This window comes from Pelodiscus sinensis, chromosome 3 (assembly GCF_049634645.1).
Source record: "Pelodiscus sinensis isolate JC-2024 chromosome 3, ASM4963464v1, whole genome shotgun sequence".
Lineage (NCBI taxonomy): Eukaryota > Metazoa > Chordata > Testudines > Trionychidae > Pelodiscus > Pelodiscus sinensis.
Window position 1 is genome coordinate 108,463,356 of NC_134713.1, and position 23,209 is coordinate 108,486,564.

The following is a 23,209-nucleotide window of genomic DNA, read 5'->3' on the forward strand; positions in this document are numbered from 1 at the left end:
AGCCCTCCTCATCTCCCAACCCTGAGTCCTGCACTCCCCTGCCCTGAGTCCCCCAGATCCTCAAGCCCCTGCATTCCTCCTGCCCCAGCCTCAGCCCCAGTCCCCTGCCCTGAGCCCCTCCTAATGGCATGTGCAACACTGAGTAAATATGTTAGTTAAAAATAATAATAGTAGCAAAAATAGGAATAGCAATAACAAAATGCATATAAGGATACGATCTGTCCCAAATATCATGCAGCAAAGGAGAGACAAACTTATCTTGTCACCCCTATACTGGTTTTGTCACACCCTGTACAGGGTGCAAACACCCTTCCCATGGTGAGAGACTTTCTCTAGATATTCATGGTTTCAAAATCATGATATTTTAAACTCATTTTTCTCCTCCCATGGATTTTTCCGTTGGAGAATGACATCGAACTCTGATTAAAGACATCAGGTTTTTCTCAATATTTTGAAAACATGCATGCATAAATGTGGAATTTAGCTAAACGCACACATAACTTAGCTTGTTACAGCTAATTGTACCCATGGGCATTCAAAACTCACATCTATGAACTGAAAAAAACACAAATTTGTCCTTCTTAATTATCTTTCTCTGCAAACAGTTTTCTTCCCTTTCCCACTCTTCGTAGTACTAAGGAACGATAGGAGGTCCTGAATCAATTATCAATTGCCATTTTTCAGGAAAGATTTTCACTGAAATTAGATCTATAAACAAATAGCAGGAAGTTGAAGATTTAAACTGGAAATAAAATACAGAGTTTTAACCACTGGAACAATTTACCAAGATTCTCCACCACTGAAAATTTTTAACTCAAAATTGGATGTTTTTCTAAAAGACATGCCTTATGAATTATTTTGGGGAAGTTTTATGGCCTGTGTTATGTGAGTGATCATAGTGGTCCCTTTTAGTCCCTTTTAGTCTTGGAATCTACAAAAGAGACTGAGTAAAACTGTGTAAGGAGCTCAACACTTGGCCCAACATTCATAACAAAATGTATGTTTTAAAACCATTTAAATACAATTAATGGGCACATTTTTAGCAAATCCAGGATTTCTCAGACAGGGCATGAAAATCTTATAGAATATTAGAATTGGAAGGGACTTCAAGAGATCATCAAATCCAATCTCCTGCCCTCACAACAAGACCAACCACCATCTAAATCATCCCTGATAGATCAAAAAAGCAGTCATGTAGCACTTTAAAGACTAACAAAATAGTTTATTAGGTGATGAGCTTTCGTGGGGCAGACCCACTTCTTCAGATCATATCCTGAAAGTGAATAGGCATGACCATTTTATAATAGAGGGATATAATGAAAGAAGATAAAAAAAATTACAAACTGACAATTCAGCTACATAGAACAGAAGGTGGGGATGGGGGGGGGGGGGGGTGTATCTGATAGGTGTGTATCTAACCTGCTCTTAAATATCTCCAGTGATGGAGAGTCTACAACTTCTCTAAGCAATTTATTCTATTTCTGAACCACTTGGACAGTTAGAAAGTTTTTCCTACTGCCAAACCTAAACCTCCCATGCCAAAATTTAAGCCTGTTGCTCCTTGTCATGTAATCATAGGTTAAGGAGAATAATTTTTCTCCCTCTTCCTTGTAACACTTTAAGTACTTGAGAACTGTTCATGTCCCCTCGCAGTTTTCTCTTTTCCAAACTAAACAAACCCAATTTTTTCACCCTTCCCTCATAGGTCATGTTTTCTAAATCCTTAATCATTTTTGTTGCTCTTCTCTAGACCTTGTCCAATTTCTCTGCATCTTTCCTGAAATGTTGCTCAGAACTGAACACAATACTCCAGCTGAGGCCTAATCAGTAGAGCAGAAGAATTATTTCTCCTGTCTTGCTTACCACACTTATTTCAAAATAGCATGTCTACACTGCAGGGAAGCCTCAAAATTAGTCCAAGGAAGGCTTCCCTAATGTAGACATGCTATCTTGATTTAGAGCCCCAGAAGGCACTGGGGAGAAATAACTTAGAATGGTCCTGGGGAGGAGCTATTTCGAAATAGCAGCAGTGGAGAATCTACACATGCCTTATTTTGAAACAGCTATTTCAAAATAGGTGTTATTCCTCATAGAATGAGGTTTACAGATTTCGGAATAAGCCATCCATTATTTTGAAATAACAGAAAGGCTGTGTAGACGCTCACATTGTTATTTTGAAATAACTCTAATTATTTCAAAATAACGGTTCAGTGTAGATGCATCCTCAGCTATACTCACAGAGCTGTGTAACCTCTCTTTATCTGCTCAAGGTCACATCTTTCAGTGTCATTAGTTCCCACACAGATGAGTGGTATGGAGTAGTAGTCAGAGGGCTAAATGATCCCCGACAATCCCTCTGTAATAATGTCAAGTCAGGGGAAAAGATGGGTGCCTCTGTCCCCCTCAGAAGACAGTCTCCAACCACCACTACTCTGTTTCCTCATGGGGGTGGTGGCTGCACATCTCACATCCTTGAGGGACATGGCTTCTCTTTTTCCTCAGGAAGTGATTCCTCATCTCTCATGCAGAGCAGCACAATGGGTGGGTTGGGAGCAGAGGTGGAGCCTGTTGCCAGAAGTAACCAGCTGCCAGTGGCCTTCCTGAAACAGAGTTATGTCCTCCATACTCAGTGGTGTGCCAGCAGTCCTCTGTAGCTGGACACCTTCCTCAGCCACTGCCTCCTGTCGCTCTCCCACCTGCTTCCTGAGAGATTCCATAAGCAGGCACCTTTCTCATTGGATGCCCCACCCCAGAGCCCAGCTTGGATTTCTGTAAATAGGAAATGCAGTCTCTGCAGAACCACATCAGAATCTAGGTACAGGCATCCATGGACAGGTTGTCTGTCTAGCTACAGGCACAGGAGACAGGAGCAGTGTTGGCAGAGATGATGCAGCCCTTCCTAACCCTACTGGTTGGACTAGGACTCCTTCTCTAGCTCCCCTATTTGTGGTCTCCTGACTGATAGCTCCTCCTGGTCATTTAGCCTCTGGCTTTTAAGACCTTCTCTCCTAGGTCAGCCCTACACCCTTGTTAAGCACACAGGGGGAGGGTAATCACAAGACTGATTGAGGCTGATCAAGAGTAATCAAGGGAACAAAGGCTCAAACAGTCCCAGACACACAATCCCAACTGACAAAGTAACTGAAATCATCCCAAAGTTAGTACTCACACCTTGTTCATTCAGCAGGGGTATCTCCTTCTCTCCCTCACAAACTCCCTTGTTTGCAGGCACCTGGTCTCTAGCACTTATACTTCATTGCTTGGGTGGGTATCATAAGAAAAAGGGGCAGAATTATACAACTAGGAGTGGAATCTTGGCCCTTTGAGAGTTCTCCTAGCTCATTCAGATTCCTGGCAATCACTGTCTGACCAATTTTCCCCTATCCTGAGAGAAACTGCTTTGCTCTGAATCTGTATTCAACACAAGGGAGCTAGAAAAAGTGCTTTACTACAGGAAAAAGGAGACTCAAATGAGAAATCTACTAAAAAGAGAAGGTATGTCTACACAACAGCGCTAATTCGAACTAACTTAGTTCGAATTAGTTAATTCGAACTAAGCTAATTCGAACTAACGCATCTAGAACTAAAAACTAGTTCGAATTAGCATTTTGCTAATTCGAACTAGCGCGTCCACATTAAGTGGACCCTGAAGCGGGGTTAAGGATAGCCGGAAGCAGTGCCGGCAGGGCATCAGAGGAGGACTTAAGCGTGGAGATGCTGTCTCAGGCTAGCCAAGGGCTGTGCTTAAAGGGTCCCAACCCCCACCCCGGACAGACAGTTCTCAGGGGTGCCCCACTTGCAAAGCAGTCCTGGTTTGGATTGCCCGGAGTACCCACACTGGGCACATCACAGCACTCGGCCATCAGGTCGGCTGCACTTGCCGCAGGCTGCCATCTGGGGAGAGGGGGCAATTGGGGGGCTGCAGGAGAGCTTCCACCCCCAGAAGCCCGCAGAGCCAGCCCAGTCCTCCCCATCGGGGGCGCGTACCCCATTCCTCCCTCACCTCCTTCCACTTACCCTTCCCTAGCCCCTCTTCTTGATGTACAAAATAAAGGACAATTGTGTTCAAAAATGGAATCTGTCTTTATTGAACAAAACTGGGGGAGACTAGGAAAAGGAGGTGGGAGAAGGGAAGAGAGAGACTGGGAGAGGGGAGGACAACTAAAATGATCACGGGTTGGGAACAGGTCCCATATGAAGAGAGGCTAAAGAGACTGGGACTTTTCAGCTTAGAAAAGAGGAGACTGAGGGGGGACATGATAGAGGTCTCTAAAAGCAGGAGTTGGGTGGAGACGGTGCATACAGAAAAGTTCTTCATTAGTTCCCATAATAGAAGGACTAGAGGACACCAAAGGAAAGGAATGGGTAGCAGGCTTCAAACTAGTGACAGAAAGTTGTTCTTCACAAAGCAAAGAGTCAACCTCTGGAATTCCTTGCTGCAGGAGGCTGTGAAGGCTAGAACTGGAACAGAGTTTAAAGGGAAGTGAGATCAAGTCATGGAGGTTGGGTCCATGGAGTGGTATTAGCCAGGGGGTAGGAGTGGTGTCCCTGCCCAAGGTTTGTGGAAGGCTGGAGAGGGATGGCATGAGACAAATGGCTTGGTCACTGTCTTCGGTCCATCCCCTCCAGGGCCCCTAGAGTTGGCCGCTGTCAGCAGACAGGCTACTGGACTAGATGGACCTTTGGTCTGACCCAGGACGGCCACTGTAAGCTCAGGGCTCAGGGTCGGGGGTCTCAGTGGACCCCCTTGATTCTCTTGCACACCTGCTCCTGGGTGGTCAGGCTGGCAACTATCCTGCCCAAGCCGGCCACTTTCCTGTGCCTAGTGTGGAGATCGTGGACAAAGTCCACGATGTCCACACTAGCCCAGGTGGGTGCCCGCCTCTTGCAGTCCCGGGCAAGCTCCCGGGAGCCTCCAGCCTGGTCCCGGGAAGAGGGGGAGGGCTGGGGGGCATCGGGTGGCTGGCTCGATCCGTGCCAGGTGCAGGGTCTGCTGGCTGGGTGCTGGCAGGCTTGCACCTGGCACGGGCACCGTAGCCAGCCCGTGCCCCTTAAAGGGGTCCGGGGCTGGGAGGGGGGCAGTAGAGTTTCCCTGGTGTTGGCTAGAGTGGCCACCAGGGAAACCTGGGGAGGGCTAGCCTCACACTAGTTCGAATTAAGGGGCTACACACCCCTTAATTCGAACTAGCTAGTTTGAACTAGGCTTAATCCTCGTGGAATGAGGATTACCTAGTTCGAACTAAGCGCTCCGTTAGTTCGAATTAAATTCGAACTAACGGAGCGCTAGTGTAGCGCCTATGAAAGTTAGTTTGAACTAACATCCATTAGTTCGAACTAACTTTGTAGTGTAGACATACCCAGATTAACCTTACTAAGAACTAAAAACCTTTCTGAGGCCCTCATTGGATTACAGAATTTAATTCTTCTCTAAGGCCGTGTCCAGACTCAGGGGTTCTTTTGAAAAAAGTAGCCTTTTTTCGAAAGAACTTCCCCTGCGTCCAGACTCAAGCCACGTTCTTTCGAAATTATTTCGAAAGAATGCGGCTTTTCTTTCGATGGCGGTAAACCTTGTTTCACGAGGAAGAACGCCTTCTTTCGAAAGTTCCTCTTTCGAAAGAAGGCGTTCTTCAATGTAAATAGGGCTTCCTCGAAAGAGAGCATCCAGACTCGCTGGGTGCTCTCTTTCGAAAAAGCGGATTGCTCTTTCGAAAGATCCGCCTGCAGTCTAGACGCGATCTTTCGAAAGAGGGTCTTTCGAAAGATGCTTTCGAAAGAGCCTCTTTCGAAAGAAGCCTGCAGTCTAGACATAGCCTAAAAGATGGTATAATAACCATTAAAAATATGTCATTAGAAAATTCTAACGTTTAAATTGTGCCCTGGAAATATGCGTGTGTCCCAATAAAGTCAATACAAAGCATGCTCGTTAGGGTAGGGATAGTCTCTTTAATGAGCTTGTACAATGCCTGACACAGCAGGACTCCCGTGTCTTATAAATAATAAGAGTAGTAACAATAGCAACAGCAATAACAAAATGCATATAAGGGTACAATCTAGCCCCAAGTGATGCCATATTGCATCTATACATCATGCAGCAAAGGACAGCCAAACTTATCTGCTGGTACCAAGGGATTAGACAAATAGGATGCTAAAATAAAGTAATAATATCTTAGGTTTACATAAGGCCTTTCATCTGACTCTGTGAAGGGGAAAAAATGAAAAAGGGTAAGCCTAGAGATTTGCCATCCTCCATAATATTTTCCATTCCTCTCACATTTGAACAGCAAACATTAACTTTCATATATTTCCCCAGTGCACTATGGCCCATGTCCAAGAACTGAGAGGGGAAGGTCAGTCTGGTGTCATATGCCCAAGGAGCATTTTACAGTCACTGCTTTTCCAAGATAGAGGCTCCTCCTCATAAAATGGCCTACATTCTTTTTTCCTAGATGGATACATTTACATCAGGTTATATTAAAAGATATACTATTTGCTTGTGACCATCTTACCACCTACATAGACTTAAATAGACTCAAATGCCCTCAAATGCACACGCGCAGGGCTGCTGTTGAAGTTAAATTCAGTTTTTAATTCAATGGAAGCCTCATGTGCGTATCCAAGTGCAGAATCTGGCCAAACGTATATCTTTTGAGATCAGCGTATTCTAATTCTCTGCTGCAAAGAGAGATTAAAAAGGTACTAGCCTTAAGCAACTTTTCTGAATCAAATCAAGTTACAAAGTATCCACGATTTAATCTAGTGTAAACCTGAAAGTGACCCATGATGAATGCTGAAGAGGAAGGTGAAAAACCTACAGGGACTCTGGAAATCTGACCTGAAGGAAATTTCTTCCTTACCCCAAATATTGTGGTCAGTTAGATCCTGAGAATATTGGCAAAATCCAGAACCCTTCCCATCTAGAAAAAAAACTTTAAAAACAACAAAACAGTCTTGCAGCATCTTAAAGAGTAACAAAATATGTAGATGGAATCATGAGCTTTCATGATACCATCTACGTGTTTTGTTAGTCTTTAATTAAGCTGCTGCAAAACTATTTGTCATTTTTTAATTTTTTCCAGTTACAGACTACCTCAGATACCCCTCTGAACCTTCCCATCTTGTGTTAAAGCTGTCAGAGTGGGGCCACATGCCATTGTGGGTAGTTCAATTGTACTGTCCCCTTGATAAATTTATCAAGCTCAGACTTGAAGCCAGTTAGCCTTAGAAGGTTGTTCCAGAGCTTCACTGCTCTCATGGTTAAAAACCTTCATCTTATTTCAAGCCTTAACTTCTTGATGGTCTGTTTATATCCATGCATTCTTCTATCAACACTGGCCCTTAAATTAAATAATTCCTCTCCTCCCCTGGTGTTTACTCCTCTGATGTATTTATAGGAAGCAGTCATATCTCCCGTCAGCTTTCATTTGGTTGGGCTAATATCCTTGAGTCTCGTCTCAAAATGTCTCAAAATAGGTCACAAAATGAATTGGTATGGAGACTGAACAGCCATTTCATCCTAAGGCAAGGGTTTTTTCTTTCTGGTACAGAGAACATCACACTATAGGTCTGTAAGTGCAGCATCTTTATGCAGTACTAAATTCACTTTAAACAGAAAAATAGATTTCTCCATTTATTACCTTTGAATGCAGATTGTCACAAAAGTTAGGATTTCTCATACCAAGCTCTTTACAATGTTTTCATTGTCCAACAATTTAGTGCTTAGCGATTACAGTTTTACTAGAGCATCTAAATTTCTGTAAAAATATTTCTGTCCTGAACATCATCTGGGACTTGCTATACAATGTTTCTAATTGGTTATTAAATGTATTCACATGATGCCACAATACCTAAAATGACATGTGATGTCTTAGAAGAAAAGAAATAAAAACATTTTATTTTACAGCACGATGTTGCTTTTTTCTTGATATCATATAAAATAATTTTGTTTATGAAAAGTAATCAATGTTTATTTTAAATGTAAGTACTTATTATAAGTCCATTATTAGGCTAGTTTCCCATCTACGACTTCAAAATATTATTTCCTCCTATGAAACCTAGTTAACACTGTATTGTGCTTTACATGTAAGGTATATAAATAGACAAGACAAGTATTGATCAGATGCTAAATCAACATCTCTAAGAACTACAGTATATCACAACAAAAACACAAGTTTCCCAGGGCTGTGTCCAGACTCAGGGGTTTTTTCGGGAAAAGTAGCCTTTTTCCGAAAAATCTTCACCTGCGTCTAGACTGCAGCCGCGTTCTTTCGAAATTAAATCGAAAGAACGCGGCTTTTCTTTCGACGGCGGTAAACCTCATTTCACGAGGAAGAACGCCTTCTTTCAAAAGTGCTTCTTTCGAAAGAAGGCGTTCTTGAATGTAAATAGGGCTTCTTCAAAAGAGAGCATCCAGACTCAGTGGGTGCTTTCTTTCGAAAAAGCGGCTTGCTCTTTCGAAAGTTCCGGGTTCAGTCTAGACGCTCTCTTTCGAAAGAGGCTCTTTCGAAAGTATTTTTCGAAAGAGCCTCTTTCGAAAGAGGCTTGCAGTCTAGACATAGCCCAGGAGAGGAACAGTGTAATAAGGAATGAAGCTAACATATTGAATAACCATGATGGTTCAATTATAAAAAAACAATTCTTAGGCAATAAATATGGCTAGTTTTATAAGATCTGTAATCCAAATTTATTTACCTTGTCAGCTAAAACAATGCCCTTCCCAATTTTCAGAAAAAGGTTATTAACTCAATAGAGGGCAAAAATATAACATGAGATAACAAGAGGCCAGTTTCTGAAAATGTAAAGACTAAAAACACTGAGGAAATCCTGGCTCCACTGAAGTACAAAGCAAAACTCTCATTGTCTTCTGTGGAGTTAGGTTTCTCTCTGAATTTCTTTATGAGTTTTACAGCAAACTATATTTACTGACAAAGACTGTAACCTTACAGCATCCGGTAGACGATTTTTATTAAAAGAGGCCCAGGGCCTCAGTTGCTGCCGCAGTAGCAGCAATGGTGGCTGGGCGCCCCAATTTCTGCCCCCTTTACTCTCCTGGTGATGGGCCTGAACCTATACCTTCTATTTTTCTGAGGCTAAACTTTGTAAACTAATCCTGTTGAGGGACAGATATACACGTATGCTTCTATAAAAATTACGGTTGTAAAATATTAAACGGTTAAACAGTTAACCAATAAGTACCATTAAAGTATTGCAGTTAACATTAACAACAGATTGGTAAATCAGCTGTGGTTCAACTCCCTCCTCAAACCCCCCATCCTCCACCAGCCGCTCCCCACCAGCAGCACCTCCTCCTGCTACTCCTCTCCCTCTCTTGGAAGTGGGTACCTGAGGGAGGCAGCACTGGTTGCTGTGGGGATACGTGCTGGGCAGCACATGCCTAACGAAGTGGAGGGTGGGTGAAACTTCAGCCAGGATGTCCCTATTTAGTAGAGTCTGCTCCAGTTTTCCCCACTCTGCAGTAGCCATCCTCCGGCACAAACCAAAGAGGAGTGAAAAAGGCGAAAGCACAAGAAAGGTCAGAACAACCCAAGCAAGTTCTGCACGCATCCCCCTGCCTCTCCCACATGTTGTGCCCTCCCCTCCCCCAACTCTGCCCTGGATTCCCAGGGCCTCTCTCAAACACACACAAGTAGTCTCCTCCAGTTGCAGAGAGTGCTGCGCCCCATTCTGCTGGCTGAAATTATTAACCATTAAATAGTTAAACAATGTAATTTTAATAGTTTAAAGGAGTCCTTTTTATGATTTTTGTTATGCTATTTACATCCCTAATAGAGACATCAACTGTTTACAATTAACAATAATCAATAAATCTGTCTCAAAACCAGAAGAATTCCAAATAAAGAGGCTACGTCTACACTGGCCCCTTTTCCAAAAGGGGCATGCTAATTTTTCAGGTCGTAATAGGGAAATCCGCGGGGGATTTGAAGTAGGAATAAGAGATCCTCTGGAAAAGGGCTTTTTTCCGGAGGATCGGGGCCAGTGTAGACGCTCTTTTCCAGCTTTTCTACAAGCCGGAAAAAAGCGGCGGACATTTTTATTTAAATGCCGCGGGGGATATTTAAATCCCCCGCGGATTTCCCTATTACGACCTGGAAAATTAGCATGCCCCTTTCGGAAAAGGGGCCAGTGTAGACGTAGCCAGAGTGATTTTCCCCTTCCAGGAAATCTTTATGGGCTGATTCATCTAAACACTTAAGCTCATGTTGAAGTCCTCCTGGAATCCAACTGAAGTAAATGTGACTCCAACATGTGCTTAAGTGCTTTGCTTCATCAGGGCCCATGCTCTGGTATGTCCATGTATTTCAGGAAGGTTTGGGAGATGAGGCTCATTCATACTCTAAATCCTTAGCACCGAATCCCAGGACTCTTTGGATGCATCTATACAGCACAGTTATTGTGAAATAACTGATAGTATTTCAAAATATACAGTCACTCTGCACTGGACAGGGAAAGATGAAGGAAATAGTGAGGGAGACATTGGACACCAACAGGCGTTGAGCCCATGTTTGTTAATGATGATGATGATTATAAAATAACAATGCAATTCCATTATTTCAACATAATTTCAAAATAATGGAGATCTTATTTAGAAATCTGTAAACCTCATTCTATGAGGAATAATGCTTATTCCGAAATAGCTATTTCGGAATAGCAGTTGTGTGGATGGTCCACTGCTGCTATTTCAACATTGATCCTCCCCAGGGCCATTCAAAGTAATTATTCCCCAGTGCCTCTTGGCCTTGGCCACATTAGGGAAGCCTACTTCGGACTAATTTTGAGGCTTCGCTATAATGTATATGTGCTATTTTGAAATAAGCTATTTCAGAGCATTTCTTCTGTGATAGCTTATTTCGAAATAAGCGTTCAGCGCAGACATATCCTTTAAAAATGCCTTTGCTATTGCAGCTGAATTTTGCGAAACCAAGTCAATTCATTTCATAAAGGGGGTATGCCTTGAATTGTCCTCTACAATGCAGGTAAGCTTTATTGATCAATTAAATTGACTCAGTAGACCATATCAGATGGACACATTTGAATATACAGAATATATAGAATTAAATATACCTTTTAACCTGGACATATTTGAGAATTTATTAACCATGTATATTGTAAGACACTTCTCTGGACATTTAAGATACATGATTTTGAAAATATGTACTTCAAAAAGCACTGTCTGTATTTCAATATTGTAATTTACTGATTTAAGTAATAATTACAGGCAGAGCTATGTCAGAGCAGGAAGCTAGAGCCCAGGCTTCTGCTTGAGCTAGGAAACCTATGCAGCAATGAAAGACCTGAAGCCTGAGTCCAAATTAGCTGGTATGGACCAGCCCAGCTGCAGATTTCTCTTTGTTGTGTAGACATACCCTATGAGGCTGAGCACTTAAGGAGCAGCTGGGTCAAGCTTTATCCTTTGAGTTATAGTACCAACAGCGCTCAGCTTGCGCAGTATCCTGTTTTCTACAAGGCAGTCACATATTACTTCTTACTGAGTGTAGTAGCAGCTACTATGCTACCTTTTTTTCCAAGGCAAAGAGTTTTGGCCAGTGAAGCTGAGCAATTGTGATACTACTGGCCAGGACACCGCCCCCCCCCCCCCCCAAACCATTGTCATCTTGCAACAGATTAAACTTCTATAACATACAAGCAATGTAGATCCTTTTGAGGGCTCACCACAACGGACTTTTACTATCCTGATCAGCAGAACCATGGAGATTTTGCTGCTTTACACCTTCCAGTGCCTAATTACCTGCAGAGGACTTGAATTAAATAAGAGATCTTCTAAAGATGTTTATTACCTTGGCCAGATGAGTGTTGATCCATTTTGTGAAAGTCCTCTTTTGCACTGCCTCTTGCTCATCTGGAAAAAAATGGAACCAATGTGATTAGACATTGATAAAGATTGCCTGGGAGTTATATAAGAGTGGGGGATAATATTCATACATAATATGCAACAGCTCCAAAAATTTAATTTTTTCATGTAAATCAGTTAATTTTCCTGTAATTCCCTTGTGACAAACAACTGAGTATTGCCCTGAACTTTGTTAATTAGTTGTGCTTCACAGCAATGCTTAGGTATTATACTTTCTTTGTGTTTTGAGAAATTATACAAAAAACTTGAGCCACAATTTTCAAATCACGTTTCTAAAGTTAGACTCCTGAATCCATGTTATTGAAAAGGGGGCCTGATTTTCTAATATGCTGAACACTCACAAAGTCCACTGCCTTGTACATCTATGAAAACCAGGCCACTTTTATTTAGATGACTAACTATGGATTTAGCAGCCTAACCTTTTAGCCTATATAGTAAAATAAGATTGGAAATTTGGGATAGAACCTATGCATATCTGGCGAGCTGACCATACACCCTAGCAAGCAGGAGATACTGGCATATCCAGTTTCTACAGCACTCTCACTCCTATCACTGGCTTAAAGGGTATGTCTGGCATTTAAATGAGCTCTGCCCATTCTCAGCTGGTCCCATCAAGATTGCTGCCAGCTGATACAAGTAAAACCAATTCCTGAATTGTTTTAACCTACGCTGGGGTTACAACTACAACAAATCATAGGGTTCAAAAGCCATAACTTCTCTTGTGATTAGTGACTTTTGGCACACAAAAGAATTGTGTACCTCTGGAGTGAAATACATAAACTTTTTTTTTTTAAAGAAATACCCATGACACCAAAAATGTGATTTTTTTATCTCCACTGAATAGTTTTGATCATTGCCCTTGTCCTATATTACAGAAAATCCAATATTCGCTGAAGCTTCCTTCCTTCCTTCCTGTTAAATAACAATGCACTACGGTTCACCTGATGACAAAGGTCTTGAGGCAGAAAACCTGGATTCTATTTTTTGTGTCTGCTACCGATTTGCTGCATGACCTTGAGAATGTCATGTGAGTTCTCTTGATCTGTACAAATCGTAGGAAGAATGGCACCTTTCTAATGTGCTTTGAGATTGAGAGATTAAAGGCATTAAATGATATTAGTCATAAAATGCCTCCTCATTTCTCTTTGCACTGTGATCATTCTACTAAGTACTCCAAAAACATATCTTTCCACTGTCTTTCTAACTGCAGAATGGATTACAGCAATGTTATAAAGTAGCAACTTAAAACTTCATATACCAATGTTGATACACATTTTATCAGGACAATAATGCTCAGCAGACTGTGAATTTTCAAAAGATACATCACAAAGCATACTTTGTACAAAATTTAGTACAATCTTATAAAAGTGGTGACCGTAATAGTGTAGACTGTCAGAATGAAGGTTTGGGTTTTTTTTTTTATTAATAGCAGCACAGATGTTTTAAATGGTTAACATATATACAAGGAAGGACAGTGAAAGAGAAAATACTTGATGATATGCCATTACATATACTACTGAGATAAATTCATCATGAAAAATGGTGAACTTTTTATAATTTATTTTTAAATAGTATTTATCCTCTTCTATACATTTATGGAGCTATGAACTGGATTGGGGAAATGATTTTAAACTAAACTTTCAAATTACTTTTCACTCTTAATTTTGTTAATCTTAACTATGGTTGGTGAGTCTGACCCAGGTTATCCTTGTAAAGTTCATGCAATTTTAGAAATTCTATTGCTTCCACTGGTATAACGAATATCATTCAAACTGCTAGAGGAGTCCTCTCAAAATTGAATTAATTTTAAAGTGCAAAAACTGCACCTGCCATGAAACAGTTGCTGTTATGAAGTTATATATATATATTCATAAATCTGTATATCTTAGAAAAAGGAATTTTGATATGCAATAGTAATTATCATCCTAAAATATTTTGACTCTAGCTGATCATAATACATATAAAAATGAGTCTAGATAAAAATTAATCATTCAGTTATGGTCTGTCTACACAGCAACGCTATTTCAGGATACCAAAATTATCCCGAAATAGCTACCCCACGTCTTTTGAAAGTGCCCGCTATTTCAAGATAGGTCTCAAAATAGTGTACACGCTATTTCAGCATCCCTGTAGCCCTTGTTCCATGAAGGTTAAGGGATGTTTCGAATTAGCACATTATTTCAATATCTGGTGCTGTGTAGACATGCCAAATTTTGAAATACAATTGAAATAAGACATGCAATTTGCGTATCTTATTTCGAGTTTAGGGTGCTGTGTAGATGCACCCTTAGTTGTGTACCATGACTATATTGCAGAGTAGTTCTTTTTGTAAGCAATGTATATAGGGTGTTTCATGCGTGATGTGCAGTAAGGCATACAAGGCCAAACTTGGCATCGATGAGCATTTGCTCATGTAAGCAACCTCATTACTTTCAGTAGAACTACTTGCAGAGAAAAGTACAATTCAACCTGAATAGGTAGAAATTGGAACTTAGACACAGAGACTATGTCTACAGAGGGATAAAATCTCCATGTCTAACCCAGGTCAACTGAGTTGGGTTCATGGGTCTTGAGCCGTGGGACTGAAAAATTGTTGTATAGACATGCAGGCTTGGGCTGGAGCCTGGAGGAGTTATGGGGGAGAGTCCCAGAGCACAGTCCCCAGCCTGAGCATCAGCACAGAGATTTTTGACTGTGGAGCGCAAGCCTGAGCCAGTCGACCCAGACCAGATGTGGTCATGTCAAGATCTTTCATTCCTGCATATACATGCCCAGGGAGAAAAAAAATAATCTCCAGTAGTTATTTAATTTATTGTTTATTCAGAGTAACTCCATTTATAATAGTGTGTCAGATCAGAATGAGAACTGGACAATCAAAATTCAACTTTCATTTAAAATAAATAAAACAAAAGGGGTCCCTCCCCAGGCAGAACATCCACATGGTTTATTGACTGTCCTGACAATATACTGAAAATCAGACGAAACACCTGCTCTAAATGCCTAGCTACTAGTAGCTGACATACAGTATGCAGTCAGTTTAGATCAGCCAATAAGAGAAATATTCTTTTATGTGATCTCTCCCAAAGTAAAAATCTGTTTGCTCATATACCTTACCAACTCAAAAATAGCTGTTTTCAATAATGTCCTTCTTTTTAGTACTTATTATTTAAAAGTGTAAAATAAATAGACTGAAATATACTATTTAGAGATCCAAGACCCATATAAAATAGAAAAGTGATTTCATTTTTACAAAACCATGGGAATTTAGCATGTACTTTTTATAAATTCCATGGAGAAGAGGGCATTCTTTTCAATTGTCAAAACAATCTGAATTATCCTTAGATCACATATCTCTCCAAGATCACAAGACACAAATACTTTTCAGTTTTCACACATTGCATGCCATTGCATACCCCACTTGCAAGGGTTGTCAGTGTTTCAAATTGCACCACTTACCCAGCTGGTATTGAAAGAATCCAGTCACCGAATTTAGCGATGGAACCTTTTTGCCACTAAGATCTTTGTAACAAGCCATTCCTGCTGTTGCTGCTGCTGCTACTTTTGTATCTTATATAGTAAACCTCTGTTATTTAGACTTGAACTGACAGGTAATTTTTTCAGGAAAGATTATTTCCTTTACCAGAAATGCTTGCCTCTGCAGAAATTCCTCCACCGTTTCCATTTAATGTCGTATCACATTAATGCAGTTTTTTTATAGCATTATTCACATATATTTTTCAGACTGCCAGACAGTGCCAGCTGTGTTCTGAGTAACATCCCTGCTGGTCTCACTGCCATCATTCCTCCTAACTGTTTTTCTGAGGAAAGATTTTATTTTGTAAGGCCCAGCCAATCAGCTACTGGAATTCTGTGATGTCAAGAGCCTGAATAATTTATCCAAGGATTGGGACACCCTATGTGAAGTGCTGAGAACCTAAAGCAGCAGGCTGTGTGGCTGTAAAAAAGCAATTCAATCTTCTCCCCAAAACTTTGACAGTAATATAATATACAATAAACATAAAAATGCTGAATAAAATATTCTGGTTATTGCTTGACATGGAAATACGTGTGTTGCTTTTAAAAACAATCACTTGGATTCACCATATTATGCTGTATGTTTACACATGGATGATCTTGTATCTAACATAATGAACTGGAAGATATAATGAGTAATGAATGTAAAAAGACATATAGGCCAGTTAGCTTTTAAAATTGTATTAGAACTATTTCATAGTGATTATGAAATATATATAGTGATGCACAGAATTCTGTGGTGTTTTGGAGGAAGTATTTCACATTCTAAAAAATGTGAAATATTCAGTATTTCCTAGTCCATAAATCAGAGGTGTATGGGTTTGAATTACACTTTGTTTTCCTGTGCTAAAATAAGTAATTATTCTCAATAAGATGTAGAGCACAGGTAAATGTGATGAGCATTTTGTTGACTTTAGCAGTAGAAGAGCACATAATTATGAAGAGAGAAACATCTGTCCACTTTGTGTGTGCTGTTTATTGTCACATATCTTACATGTACAGGTTTTCTAAATTCATTTTAATAAATAAAATTTGGAGATTCAAATTCTGCCTGCAGTTATATCAGTGTAAGCCCTATGAATTTATGCAGATATGGCTAAAGGAAGAATTTAGGCCTGGATTTATTTTTTTTTAAGAATACCTTTTATCTTTATTTGATTGGAAGTATTTACATAGTTTTACAAGTCTTTTGCCCCCGATGCATCTCTAACAAATGATTTTTTCAGGGAGTTCAGAAATAAGCAAAAACAACAGTAACTGACTATTATTGTTTACAATAACTATGGATAAGAGTCTACAAAAGATGAACAAAATAATTTTCTAATTTTAGACATTTGCAAATATGTTGCAGAGATCTTCAAGAGCAATGTGTATACTTTAATGATCAGTGGACTACGCCATTCAGTTATCAATTACTATTTTATTTTAATCAGCATGGCCCCTACTTCTCATGCAGGCAAAAAACCCTTTAGCCTTGAACATGGAGTGTAGACTTTAGCTAACTGAATAGCACTGTGAGGGTACGTCTATTCAGCAAGATTATTTTGAAATAATTTAGTCCACGTCAACACAGCAGGCAGTTATTTAAAAAATAATGTCTACATAATGGCGAGCTGGAGGACTGCTTACTCTGACTCCTGTAAATCTTATTGTACGAGGAGTAAGGGAAATCAGAGGAAGGCTGTTGTATTTCAAACTAAGTGCTGTGTAGGCACTCCCAATTTCAAAATAAGCTATTTTGAAATAAGCTATGCAACTGATGTAGATCAATTTGCGCAGCTTATTTTGAGTTAAGCCCTGCTGTGTAGGTTGTGTGTGTGCTTTTAAGGTTGGAGCACTCATCTTACTACAGTACATCTTCCATATGAAGTTTCGGCTACAGTTTATGGGCCAAAGCAGCACAGCTCCATTGAACTATGTGTACTGTTAACTTATAGAATTGGGCTACGTAAGATATACCTTTTGATAGCTTCATAGACTACTATACAAATTGTTTGCTATGATGAAACAAAAAGAATGTTCCAGCTGCTTACTTTCCCCATAAAATCCCATTTTTTTCTAATTTAGACTTAAAAACTATGAAGAGTTTCTCATTAACCTGCTTTCATTTTCATTTTCCAGGGAGATTTCAGAGCTGCTAGGAACAATGTCAAGAGAGGAGTGTCAAATCAGCTACAGCATATCAAGATGTCATTTGAGAATATGTAACAGTCGGCATAGAGAGATGTGAATTGCACTGCTCAAGGAAAGTTCCCTTGGTCAGTAGTTTGGCACTGGCATTGTAAAAATTTAGGTGAACAATACTATAGGGCAATTTTCATCTCCATTAAATACGTTTTTAATTTAAAGCAGTTGCACAAAGGCTTGCCAAATCAAAGAAATATTGTGGATTCTTTACTTATAAAAATTAGCTGTGTTCTAAGTTGTACAATAACCACTTTGTAATCTGAACCTCTGAGTATTCAGTCTTACTGCGTAAAAAGAAATCATGAAAGATTTAACTCTGATTTGTTTTGAGTTTTTAAATTATTTTTACAAGCCTGTACTGAATCATGCTTCTTTCACAACAAAAAAAGGACGATAGCAATATTACATTCAATGTATGCATTGTAACTTGCTAAGGCTCTCACATCTGCTTCAATCAGGACAAAAGTAAGCAAGGGGAAATAGAAAAACAGTGAAAAAATGAAGGAAAATGAAAAGAGAATCAACACTAACAGCAATACAAAAGCAATTCAAGAGCATACATGAACTGATATTGGAAGTGGGAATATTTTAAGTTAATCTATGCATTCTAGTGGATTTTGCTCCCCTTGTTTGCTCCCACCCTGTGTTTTTGGGTTTACTTACTTATTTATTTATTGTGTAGTGAAATCAATATGGGCTTAGGTTATACCTGTCTCCTCAGAAGATATTTTATCAGGTCTTAATGTACCAATCAATAGAGATGGTGAGACAGCCTCATCACCTGATCTGTCAGTGGCCTGGTTCTGAGACCTGGTCTTTCTGTTATTTGGAGGATGTAAAACCTTCTCCAAATGGTGGAGATGGTTGAGGAGACAGACAAGTAGAAATATAGCATATTAGGTGTTTATAGAGGAAGTAAATGTTTGTTGTCTTGATTAGGACAAAGGCAGTTGTGGTCATTGCCTGCATGGAGTTCACTGTAAGTATTAATCTTTGTTCCCATTTCTAAAACAGAAAAGATACCCAGCCAAAGCTCTAGAGTCTAGATCAGGAAGGCTGGCTTAAGGCATGCACCTCCGCATACATAAAATGCGTAGCTGGAGTCAGCTTACCTTAAGTCAAACCTTGTCGGTGTCCACAGTGCAGGAGGCCGATGGGAGCAAACACTCTCATCAGCTTCCCTTACTCCTCTCAAAAGGTGGAGTATCAGATGCCAACGGGAGCAGCTCTCAGCATTTGATTTACAGGTCTATATTAGACCCACTAAATCGAATATCAGAAGATCTACCTCCGAGTGTCAATTTTCCAGTAAGTATAGACATGCCCTAGGAGCCCTGCCATCTCTTATAATCACACAATAATTAGCCAATTGTCAAATCAGCGTTACCCCTTAACTAAATCCAAGTATAGTCAAGTATTAAAAGTAAATAAATCAGTACAAGATTCTGCCTCAAATTCTGTTCTATATTCCTATTCTCCTCAAAATCACACAAAAAACAGATGGGCTTTCAGCATGCCTGTACAGTAGACATATTTGGGCTGTTTCAAACCATGATGAGGAATTAGTGCCAAAATCTAGGAGTGCTCATGAAGAGCAACCTGCCAGCAGCTCCCTCTCACACTTAACAAGAGAGCTTATTGTGCCTGTCAACTTGACACATTTACAGTTCTAGAAGGATACCGAAAGGTTAATATATCACAGCCTCTTTTCCCCTGCAAACTGCAGCAATGTCAAAATCCTGGTAGAAACTATTGAAGAGGTCAACATAAAAAAAAAAAAGAAAATTGGATAAAATAATGTTGAAATAGATTCCTTATTATGTGCTTGTCAGTTTTTTTTCCAATGGTAAACTTTTTGATAGCTTCACAAAAATTTTCAAACTTACACTGAGGATATGCAACAGAAAAATGGGTTGTAAATGCACTTATTTACATTTAGAAACTAACAGCCTATGCCTCCCCTGTTGCCTCCCCCTCTACTTCCTGGATTTGGAATGGGGATGCTTCCTGGAATACACAGAGATTTCAGAGCTCTGTGGAAGTCAATGCCATCTGTACAGAAATCCTGTGATTCCATACTATCTGCTGGCCCAGATTCTTGGCAGCACCTGCAGGAGCTGTGCTCTCATTATGTCACCAACTCCTGGGGCCGCAGTCCCCTTGGAGGTTCCGTGAGCTGTGGGAGAACCATCATAAATTAATGCAAAGAGAATCAGCATTAATTTATAGTGAAAATCTGTACCAGTTTGAAGATTGAGGATGATGCTAGGGACAGTGACCTCTCTACTACCTGCCCTTCTTGAACCTATCTGTGGATGCCCATCCCTGCTGAGTACTCACACGTGAGTTTCTGAAAGGTTGTGGGGAGTGGAGAGGCACACATTATGGAGTCAACACTCCCTACCTTCTGCACCATGCATGCCTGGGTCTGCTGCATTTTGTTCTCCTCCACTAATGGAGTAGAGGACCACATTTAGGCCCACACACTGACTATAATTAAATTTTATCTCTCATGAATGTCCCCTGTGAACTGCAGCTCTTTGATTGTTCTTATTACCTTTATTAACCTTTGTCTTAATCTCTTTGGGGATTTAAATGCATGTGTTCATTCTCCCCTCTGTGTCTGCTAAATGATTATTGTCCTAGCCTGGATTCATTAGGATGTTTGTGTGTGCGTGTGTGTATTTCTTTTTAACCCTCTCTTTTTACATTCTGCCATTAAAAAGTATTTATTTTATTATTTTAAGAGAAAAATAATCAAATAAAGTTTTGAACTAGCTCCAATAAGCCTACCAGTCTCAATGAAGTGAGTAAAGTTGCAAATGAAAACGACCTCCTATTGGAAAATCATTGCTATAGTTTTCAAGAGATTTACATTAATCTAATCAGCCTTTCAAAGCACTAATCTAAAACTGGTTATTAGCTAAAAGCAGTATAATCAACAATTGAGGTGATTATTTGAAGTGAATTTAGTGCTTGTGAAAGGTGCCAGATTGGTAGCCCTAGAAGTTTAATTGCTGATTATTCACAAACCAGGTACAGCAGAAGCAACACAAGCTTCTGCCTCCACATTCCTCAACCCTGACTTAGATGGATCACCTATCTAAGGTGACAAAGTACTTCATTTTCAATAACCATGCAACAACTAGCCCTTTTTTTGAGACTAGTAGAAAGGAGGCTAATAAATGCCAATGAGTGGTGGTGAAGTAATATCTTCTGTTGGATCAACTTCTGTTGGTGAGAGAGACAAGATTTCCAATTACACAGAGCTCTTCTTCAGGGATTGGAAACATATTCAGAGTGTCACAGATAAATACAAGGGGGAATAAATTATTTAGCAAGGGAAGAGGGTGCCAGAACCTAGTTTAAGACTGAGCCTGAATGTTTACACTGCATGTAAACTGCCTGTATCTTGAGACCCGCAAGTCTGTCTAATCTATGAACGCCTTTTTCTTTAACTGCCTTTGCAAGATGGAAAGGAGCAGTTGTAATACTAGTCAGCAACAGCAAAGTGAATGAAAATGTGAAAATGATCGGATTTTGCTGATTGGGGAAGTATAGCACACCTGTATCAGCTATTGAGCTCATTCTGCTGCAGCAAAGTCTAGGATGTTGCCAACAAGAGGGAAAATGCAGTACAGGCAGTCCCTGGGTTACGTACAAGATAGGGACTGTAGGTTTGTTCTTAAGTTGAATCTGTATGTAAGTCGGAACTGGCATCCAGATTCAGCCGCTGCTGAAACTGACCGCCAGTTCTGACTTACATACAGATTCAACTTAAGAACCCCAAGTCAGCTGCTGCTGAAACTGATCAGCCGCTAATTCCAGGAAGCCCGGGGCAGAGCAACTGTGCCTTGGGCTTCCTGTAGTCAGCGCTGGTCAGTTTCAGCAACGGCTGACTTGGGGACGCCAGGGGCAGAGCAGCTGGGGTGCTGCTGGGTTGCTCCAGTAGCGCCGCTCCTCGGCGCTACTGGACCAACCCAACAGCACCCCAGCTGCTCTACCCCAGGCGTCCTGATTCAGCCGCTGCTGAAACTGACCAGCAGCGGCTGAATCAGGACGCCTGGGGCAGAGCAGCTGGTGTGCTGCCGGGTTGGTCCAGTAGTGCCCAGAGCCGCGCTGCGGGACCAACCGGCAGCGCCCCAGCTGCTCTGCCCCAGGGTCCACAACAAAAGCCTGGTCTGCTGGGGGGGGGGTCACACTAGCTGTGCCCCCCCCCCCAGCAGACCAGGGACACGGGGAGAAAAGCCGCAGCGGCGGGGTGCCTCGCCTCTGAGGCTTTGCTCTGGCGTGGGACCCGCTTTGCTCGCGGTGCCCATGGTCTGCTGGAGACAGTCCCCAGCAGACCAGGGGCACCGCGAGCAAACCCGCAGCCGTGGCGGGGTCCCGCGCTTCTGAGGCTTTGCTCTGGCAAAGCCACAGAAGCGGGGGAACACGCTGCTCCTGCGGCTTTGCTCCCGATGCTCCTGGTCTGCTGGAGACGGTCCCCAGCAGACCAGGGGCACCGGGAGCAGCTTTTCTCGCCCCGGAGTTCCAGGTGGCTGACCGCTGCCTGTGAGCTCCGGGGCGAGAAAGCCCCGTTCGTAAGTGCGGATCTGACATAAGTCGGATCCGCGTAAGTCGGGGTCTGCCTGTATTGCTGACTCCAGGGGTTCCAAAATCAGAACACAATCCATATTAGACCCAGGTGATTTTTTTCCAACTTCAAATGTACATACAATCCGTTCCTAACACGTTTATGCCTTTGTCTTAAATATCTATTATGACTGCATTGAGAACAGCAGCATGTCCTGAAATGATCAGGAAAACACTCCCCTGAGGATAGTTGATACTGCACTTTCTATTTCCCTGTCAGAAAGCATTGCACTAGATTCAACCATGCTGTTCCCTTCACCAGCGCAAGTCATGCCAAAAGCCCAGATAACACCTCAGAGCTCTTCATTTGTTTTGACTTGGACATTAATTGTAGATGACCTAGCTCACTTTAAGCCTTGATAATAGCATTTCTGTCAGTAGTGGATTAACATTGGAAGGCTTCACTGAGGAAGCATGCTTTGAAGAGGAGCACTGTTTGCTACATGAGGTAATGGTGAGTACTCCAGGGCTACGTCTACACTGGCCCCTTCTTCGGAATAGCCATGCTAATTTAGAACTTTGGAACAGGGAAATGCACGGGGGATTTAAATATCCCCCGCGGGATTTAAATAAACATGGCCACTGCTTTTTTTCCGGCTTGGGGAAAAGCCGGAAAAGAGCGTCCAGACTGGCGTGATCCTCCGGAATAAAGCCCTATTCCGGAGGATCTCTTATTCTTACTTTCATAGGGCTTTATTCCGGAGGATCGCTCCAGTCTGGACGCTCTTTTCCGGCTTTTCCCCAAGCCGGAAAAAAAGCGGCAGCCATGTTTATTTAAATCCTGCGGGGGATATTTAAATCCCCCGCGCATTTCCATGTTCCAAAGTTCTAAATTAGCATGGCTATTCCGAAGAAGGGGCCAGTGTAGACACAGCTCAGAAGTAAGCAGCAGCAAAGAAGACATTTCATATGCCACTTTCCCTCTGAAGTTCATGCAGGTTTCTACAGAAGATACTTCTTTTTTCT

General features: G+C 41.3%; 1 protein-coding gene across 12 annotated transcripts in view; it reads right to left on the reverse strand.

Moving 5' to 3' along the window:
- Nucleotides 1-23,209, reverse strand: part of SYNE1 (spectrin repeat containing nuclear envelope protein 1) — a 488,224-nt gene that overhangs the window by 381,661 nt on the left and 83,354 nt on the right. For all 12 annotated transcript variants that reach the window (XM_075924456.1, XM_075924455.1, XM_075924462.1 and 9 more), the window contains one exon: nt 11,814-11,875. In XM_075924456.1, the coding sequence (XP_075780571.1) occupies nt 11,814-11,875 (62 nt within the window). The remainder of the gene's footprint in view (nt 1-11,813; nt 11,876-23,209) is intronic.